This window comes from Osmia bicornis, chromosome 4, assembly GCF_907164935.1.
Source record: "Osmia bicornis bicornis chromosome 4, iOsmBic2.1, whole genome shotgun sequence".
Lineage (NCBI taxonomy): Eukaryota > Metazoa > Arthropoda > Insecta > Hymenoptera > Megachilidae > Osmia > Osmia bicornis.
Genome location: NC_060219.1, coordinates 11,788,820 through 11,796,169, shown reverse-complemented (window position 1 = coordinate 11,796,169; position 7,350 = coordinate 11,788,820). Strand labels below are relative to the sequence as shown.

Here is a 7,350-nt window from a genome sequence, read left to right as displayed (position 1 = left end):
CGCGTAAATATATTTGAAAGGCAGGTGATATGGAAAAATGTCTTCCTGAATATAGTAATTTGTGCACTAGTTAGTATATCGAAGGCGCAAGAAAAGGAACAAACTTCACGCAAGTTCGAATAACGATACAAGTCAGCAAGTGATCTCTGAAGCGAATTGTATCGGTGGACAGTTAAAGGGGTGTGCGCCCCGGTTACTTAGATACAATTGTGGTTATCGTATTTGACAATAAACTTTAATTTATACTATATGAATTGGATATAACACGTTATCAATATGGGTAAGTTATACGATTATTTTCTAATATATGTATGTACACGTTTCAGAAATCACCGAATCTATCAAGCGAATATAAATACTACGCGATCCGCAGGCAACTCGTTATAACTTTTATATTTTCATATTTCTAGGAGGATTATTAAGTTATTTTCGTAACTTGCTTGGAAGTCGGGAAATGAGAATTTTAATTCTGGGCTTAGATGGTGCCGGGAAAACCACAATCTTGTACAGGTTGGCTGCATATTGACAAGTTCCCTCTTTCACTTGACAGTTTATATTTTGACATGTATATATATAGATATATATATACCTTGCATGACGTGCATTACGTCATAATTACTGTCTTATTTATGTTTGTTTGAATGTTCAAATATCATTAATCTATTGACTTTTATAACCAAAAATTAAGTATAACTTGATGTCATTGTTGAATTTTACATAGTAAAAACTATTTTAGATGTTATGTATGTTAGGTTGCAGGTAGGTGAGGTGGTTACAACAATACCTACAATAGGATTTAATGTAGAACAGGTTACATATAAAAATTTAAAATTCCAAGTGTGGGATCTTGGAGGTCAAACTAGTATAAGGTATGATCCATATACTATGCATATGCGTAGTTTAATCTTCAAGACTGGTATGATGCCTTTAAAAGTTACCAATGTATTTTAAATTTATAGACCGTATTGGAGGTGTTATTACTCTAACACAGATGCAATAATTTATGTTGTTGATTCAGCTGACAAAGATAGGATAGGCATATCAAAAGATGAATTAATTTATATGCTAAGAGTGAGTATTTCCTGCTGTTGATATAAAATTAAAAATTTAGTAAACTTTCAATCGAATGGTAGCTATACAAACATCAATGCTTACAATATTTTAGAAATGTACAATTCATTCATAATTCTAAAAGTGAATTAAATTAATATTAATATATTCTTAGGAAGAAGAATTACAAGGTGCCATTTTAGTAGTTTTGGCAAATAAACAGGACATGGCAGGGTGCCTAAGCGTTGCAGAGGTACATCAGGCACTTGGGTTAGATGCTCTTAAAAACAGAACCTTTCAAATCTTCAAAACATCTGCAACAAAAGGTGAAGGACTTGATCAAGCAATGGACTGGTTATCGAATGCGCTGCAAAGTAGAAAATGATTAACATTATTAAAAACATTTTTTTACCTAAGCCTTACTAAGAAGACTAGTCATACGACTGTCACTTCGAATAGCCCGTGCAAAGCCTGGGCCCAACATTTTGTTTATTTATTATAATTATATTTTAAATACCATTACGAATTCCATAAAAAATCTATCCTATAATTTATCATACTTTACACAATGTGATGCAAGAAATAAAAGTAAATTAAAACTTTTATCTTTTTACAAACTTCTAATAAAATGAATATAGATATCGGCATCAGACATCGTTTTAACATCATTATAATGTAGTTTTTATTATTTAATGACGTAACACGAATTTTTGGACAAGCGAATTTTGTTTGTGCGCAAAGTAATACATATACCATCAGTTTCTAATCAATTTTATAACAAATTACAAAATCATTATTATAACTAGCAATGAAAAGTATACTGTACATTATCAAAAATATATTACTTTTATTACACCATTGGCCGAGGCAATCATTCATAGACATTACAGTAAAATTGGAAATCATTTAATATGTCAATAGTTTGGCATACTCTGTGAATAATTATGTAAATATGTGTAACTGATTTAGTTTCGTTCATATAATGTAAGACACTTATATATAAAATATCCTTTTTTATAAGAAACATAATATAGAGGCAAGAAAATCTGACTTATAATTAAAGCACAATATCTTGAATACCACTATAAATTTGTTACATAAAATTGGAAAAATTTACTACTGCCGAACAGACATGAGATTAGTATTTTAAGTGGCATTCATTTAAAATTTATATATATATATATATATAAAAAGAAAACAGTAAAATACACGTTGTTAATTTTTATTTATTAGAAAAATTAGTTAATTTGAATACCAAATAATAATGAATAATATTTAAATAGATTGTTCAAATACATCTTTTAATAGTGTAATGAAATTTGATAATTAATTTATGTATTTACAATTGGTATAAATACTATTTCATAATAAATATTCCACAAATATTAAATGCAAAGTGTAAGCGTACCTGACATTTTTCCTGGTTATTATTCTACCACTGTGGATTTCCGAACCTTTCGATTCGTTTGATTTGGGTATCTAATTCCATCTGAACCTTTTTTCTCATGTAAAATATGGGGCAATCACGACTAGAAAAGAAAGGTACAATAATGTAAAGAAAAAAAAATGTCTGACCTCGTAGAAACGTAAATGTTAATTATACTATGAAACAAACCTTGTACATATTACTTCTTGATGAAGACTACCTTGACACCTTTGACACTCGGTCCACAATCTGCAAAATTTTTCTTCTAATTTCCTACCAACATACAATTCAGTCTGAAAAACTTCTGCTTCTTTAGATTCACAGTGAGTACATAAAGCCATTTTTTCTCTTTCCGGAGCTAAAACAGCTTTACAACCTAAACACACTTCTTTCTTACGCGTAAAAGCGGAAAGAGCACCGACTCTTGATGTAGCAACGGATTTTGTTCGAGTATGGTCTCCTTTCAGAAGTAGCGATTCAGCTTTCTCACCGAGAATAGGTTCAAAAATACGTACAAGAGGTTTAGATAGTTGATTCTCCAAATAATAGTTAGTATCTATAGGAATGTTATTTTCTAATACATAGATTGGATCTTCTGCTTTTTGATAAGCTGGTGCTCCTTTAGCAGCTTTTATGAAAACATATGGAACACGATCTCCCAATTTTGGTGCTGTTCCTGTATCTCGTTTCTTCATTTTTGCAGCTAATTCAACATGCGCTTGTTTAGCGGTATAATCTGTTTTGGTTAATTCTTTTGTAATTACCAACTGGGAAATATCGATACGATTGCAAAGGAGATCGCTTATAACTTGTTTTGCATAATTTAAGGCATCAGTAGGATTTCTGTTAAAAAACAAAATAATAATAATTATGTTTCATTAAAGTAAACAATATTAAAGATACGACAATTAATTACCTGTCGATAAGTAATTTTTGTAAGCAAGTATTCATCATGTTTGCTACCAATGGGCAATTATCTCTTCGAACAGTTTCAAGACCCTTACAATCCATTTTATCATATTTGTCTGGACAAGTAAAATACAGACCGGCGTATCGCTTTTTATTAATTAATAAGTATGGGAAGTAAACTTTCTCAAATTCTAATTTTATTGGTTTAAGGAATTTTCCGGATACGTATTCTGCCGCTTCTTTTCCAAGTTCCATGGCTTCTTTTATCGTTTCAACACCAAATTTAACCATGACAGAATCAGTATCACCATATATGACCACAGCATTGTTTTCATATCCGTTCGAAGTACAATAGTGATCTTCTACTTCCTGTTTTGTCCGTTCTATCATAGCCCGTCCATACGCGGTAACACTCTGAAAATGTTATTGTCATTATAAAAGAATGCATCGGTATTAGAAGAAATTAAGATAGTAAAATCTTACGGCAGATATTTCTAAACATGGTAATTTTCCTACTTGGGCACCAGTGAAACCATATACAGAATTAGCTGATACTTTTAAAGCGTATTGCCTACCATCTAAGACCTTTTGTTTCAGCGGATCAGTTTCATTTTTCAATTGAGCTTTTGCTGTTTTTCTAGCCGACAACAAATTTTCCAAAATTTCGGGAAGAATTCCTTTTTTAACGTTAGCTTTAATAAACATTGAATTACTTGGGGTTTTAGTTATATCATCAGGGTCGACTTTATGTTTGATTTGTGATTCGCGATTTAATAATGTTGTGTAACATAAATTGTGTGCCATGATAATACTGGGATATAGAGAACTAAAATCCAAAGTTGCAATTGGATCCTTATAGTAACCACGTTTTGGTTCTATAACTGTTGCACCTTCAAACTGGTCTTCGCTACCTTGACTTTGATAGCCTGGCATCAGATAATCTTGTTCCCGGATCTAAAATTCCGTACATGTAATACAATTTTATAATTCATAATAATAGCTATACATGTATATTTATTACTATTGTCAACCTTTCTCAATAACTGTGAAACAACTTTTATTTGTTGCCCTCGGGTTAACAAACTAGCTATAGAAACTCCAGTAACCCTAGCCATTTCCATGTAAATAAATATGCACATTAGTTTGTCCAGCAATCTAAGCGGTAAATATGCATCCTTTAAACAGTAAACAGCAAGCCTTCGACGTGTCTGCGAATTTCCGTTTTGTAATTCTGTAATAATACTGTGATGAACATCCTCTTTTTGTTCTTGTAAAAAGTGGTAAGAGACAGCATTTAAAGTGTAAGATCTTAATTTATAATCTCTGACTAATACCTACAAGAAAAAAACATAATTATAAACTGTTATCTTGTATTAATGTTTAAACAGCGTTCTAACATAACATTATTTTTACCAAATATAAATCAAATGGAACTCTTCCTTCAAAGTTGACAGATTTATTTTCACGACGACCCATTTGTTTACTTTGAATTATTTTCGTTTTGACTACAGACTTTATATTTTTTATTCGTCCAAGGAAATTAAAATTCCTCACGTTAAGGTGTTGTGCTCGATTAATTAAATATGGAAAATCGAAATTATTTATGTTATATCCTGTAAAAATATCAGGATCTAACTGTCTCACGAACTCAGCCCATTTCTACAGAAAATGCAATATAATTTGTACCCATTAAATTATTTCTAACGAATGATGTAATCCTGAATGTGTTTATACCTCTAACAACGTTTGTTCTTTATCAAAACTTAGAACCTGACAACCAATAATTGGCGCGCATGTATCAAGTGTAAAAATATTTCTTAGAAATGGTTCTGAATCTCCTTGTTTTATTACCATGTTAGCTATTTGAATAATAGGATCGTGATTTGGTTCAGGAAAAATACCTAAACACCAAATTTTAGACAATTATGTAATATCATGTTGTATAAAATAAAAAGAATGTTTATGGAAAACAACTGATCACCTTTTCTTCCAGCACATTCGATATCAAAACTGAGTATTCTAAATGGTGCGATCTTTGACCATTCTTCTGGTGAATGAGAAATGAAAGCATCCCATGCAACATCTGCTTCTATTTGGCATCTTGTAATCGATGGTAAATCGTGCCCATGACCACCACGCAATTTCCAAACTTTTGATGGAAGTTCAATCCAGGAACATCCAACAATAGACGTGTCGACCATGAATCTTAAACAGACATGACAATGCATTTAAAAGGCTCTTAAGCATAAAGAAATCGTAAATTTCGATTAGATTTATTGCACATACCTTACATCAAAATCAATATTGCTCTCAAAATCACGGTACGTATGATCAAATTCAGGAAAAATGTTTTCTTTTTCAAGCAATCGCCTGCAAGGTGCTATTAATTTTGGTAATGTAACTGTAATTTTTAAAAATAATGATTTTTCATCCCCTGTGTAACCATACATGGTTTGTCTGTACACTCTTTCAACAGCTAAAACAGCTATCTGAATATTCTCTGTATTTGATCTCATATCTTTTAATATAGCCTTATCTAAAGCATCCTGAAAAATGTATTGAAATAAATTGTTTAGACAATGTTAGTATTAGTGATCTTCAGGATTATGTATGTACCTTAAATCTGTTACAATGGCTGTCTGTAAATTTGGGTGGTGCTGTAACATACAAATATGGACTAAATCCATGAACATGACAACAAACCGAGTTTCCTTGCTCTGTGATTCCATACATTCTCATTATAGGTACAGGTGGTATTGTACTACCTGGCATTCCAACCAATGGTGCACCTAAATAAATATAAGATCTTAGACTATTTTTTTACTTATTTCAGTCATCTTTGTGGTAATTTTTACCATTATAATGATCAATCTCTATTTGTTGGAAAATTAAAGCATCTTCCTCTGGATTTAAGTCTGGAGGAGAAGGTCTACTCCATCTGGAAGATATGTTCTCTTGTTCAGGACCCTAAAAGAAATAATTTAGTTATTTTTATTACTAATATTTTGCATACCAAATATCAGTTAGAAACAATAGAACAATATGAAGGACATTAAATAAAGCATTAGGCAGGGGAAAGGATGAAACATTTATTAAGCCATCATTATGAACTACAATAAAATTCATACAGAAACATGAATTGCAAATGAATTCAGCATGAAATATTTAGCAAACATATTGAAATGAATATATTTTTACAATAGGTATTAACTCACTCTGAATAGCTTATCATTTAATCTAACATCAGCTGGCTAGAATAATGAAATACCGATCAATAATATGTATCTTAGATAGGTCTAATGTTACACCGATTAATTTATGTTAATCAATAATACATAAAGTTTGATAATAATTATATAAAAATACCAAGTTATTTATTCAATTTACGTATACCTCTTCAACAAATTGAGTCACATCACCAATATCATCTTCCATTTCATCCATAGTAGCCAATTCAGCTTCAAATGAACCAGGTAAATCATCATCGTCATCATCCCTGTTAATTAATGTAATAATAAAACGAAAATTAACTAGTATAAAAAAATAAAAATCAATGGAAAGTTAATAGCCCAAGCAAGATTGATAATTAAAGTAACATTGATTGATCTTATTTCATTTCTAGCGTACATGTTAATGAAAATTATTTTGATATTAGCATTAGACTTATTATTAGGAGAAATATTCCCTTAGTGTTTATCGCATAAAGATGTGAATATAAATTTCTACATAAGAAATGAAATAGGTTACAGTAAATATTTTACAAATGTTTACCCTATTTGGCCTTTTTGTCAGCAGAAGGTGTTGAAAACTTTTTCCTATTCATCTTGGTTTTCACACTTAACCAACCGACTTCGCGCGAAATATTTGAGCTAAAATACATACTAAATAAGCAGGTTCTGTAACGTTATAAAATAAATATCTGTCGTTCATTTTGCCCATGCGTCTGCGTGTCTGCGCAAGCGAAT

The 7,350-nt window shown here is 31.0% G+C and overlaps 2 protein-coding genes across 2 annotated transcripts; one reads left to right on the top strand and one right to left on the bottom strand.

Annotated features, from left to right (window-relative positions):
- The first annotated feature begins 125 nt into the window (after nucleotides 1-125).
- On the top strand, nucleotides 126-2,440 carry LOC114878414 (ADP-ribosylation factor-like protein 1). The gene is made up of 5 exons (XM_029192220.2): nucleotides 126-280; nucleotides 411-510; nucleotides 753-869; nucleotides 960-1,071; nucleotides 1,226-2,440. The coding sequence occupies exons 1-5, from the start codon at nucleotides 277-279 to the stop codon at nucleotides 1,433-1,435; spliced, it is 543 nt and encodes a 180-aa protein (XP_029048053.1). The 5' UTR covers nucleotides 126-276; the 3' UTR covers nucleotides 1,436-2,440.
- On the bottom strand, nucleotides 1,200-6,876 carry LOC114878408 (DNA polymerase delta catalytic subunit). The gene is made up of 14 exons (XM_046285398.1): nucleotides 6,779-6,876; nucleotides 6,601-6,636; nucleotides 6,241-6,352; nucleotides 6,002-6,174; nucleotides 5,672-5,931; nucleotides 5,367-5,590; nucleotides 5,120-5,286; nucleotides 4,799-5,044; nucleotides 4,417-4,719; nucleotides 3,869-4,339; nucleotides 3,393-3,799; nucleotides 2,666-3,319; nucleotides 2,459-2,579; nucleotides 1,200-1,364 (listed from the first exon to the last, which is right to left on the bottom strand). The coding sequence occupies exons 1-13, from the start codon at nucleotides 6,827-6,829 to the stop codon at nucleotides 2,483-2,485; spliced, it is 3,201 nt and encodes a 1,066-aa protein (XP_046141354.1). The 5' UTR covers nucleotides 6,830-6,876; the 3' UTR covers nucleotides 1,200-1,364; nucleotides 2,459-2,482.
- Nucleotides 6,877-7,350: the final 474 nt, after the last annotated feature.

What these genes read in the sequence shown, in the direction of transcription:
- LOC114878414 (XM_029192220.2), top strand. An exon ending in AAAACCACAATCTTGTACAG is followed by an intron (nt 511 to 752) that starts GTTGGCTGCATA and finishes TATGTATGTTAG; the next exon opens with GTTGCAGGTAGGTGAGGTGG. An exon ending in GGAGGTCAAACTAGTATAAG is followed by an intron (nt 870 to 959) that starts GTATGATCCATA and finishes TTAAATTTATAG; the next exon opens with ACCGTATTGGAGGTGTTATT.
- LOC114878408 (XM_046285398.1), bottom strand. Translation starts at nt 6,829, where the DNA reads ATGGATGAAATGGAAGATGATATTGGTGATGTGACTCAATTTGTTGAA. An exon ending in AATATTGATTTTGATGTAAG is followed by an intron (nt 5,591 to 5,671) that starts GTATGTGCAATA and finishes TGTCTGTTTAAG; the next exon opens with ATTCATGGTCGACACGTCTA. An exon ending in CGAATGTGCTGGAAGAAAAG is followed by an intron (nt 5,287 to 5,366) that starts GTGATCAGTTGT and finishes TTTGGTGTTTAG; the next exon opens with GTATTTTTCCTGAACCAAAT.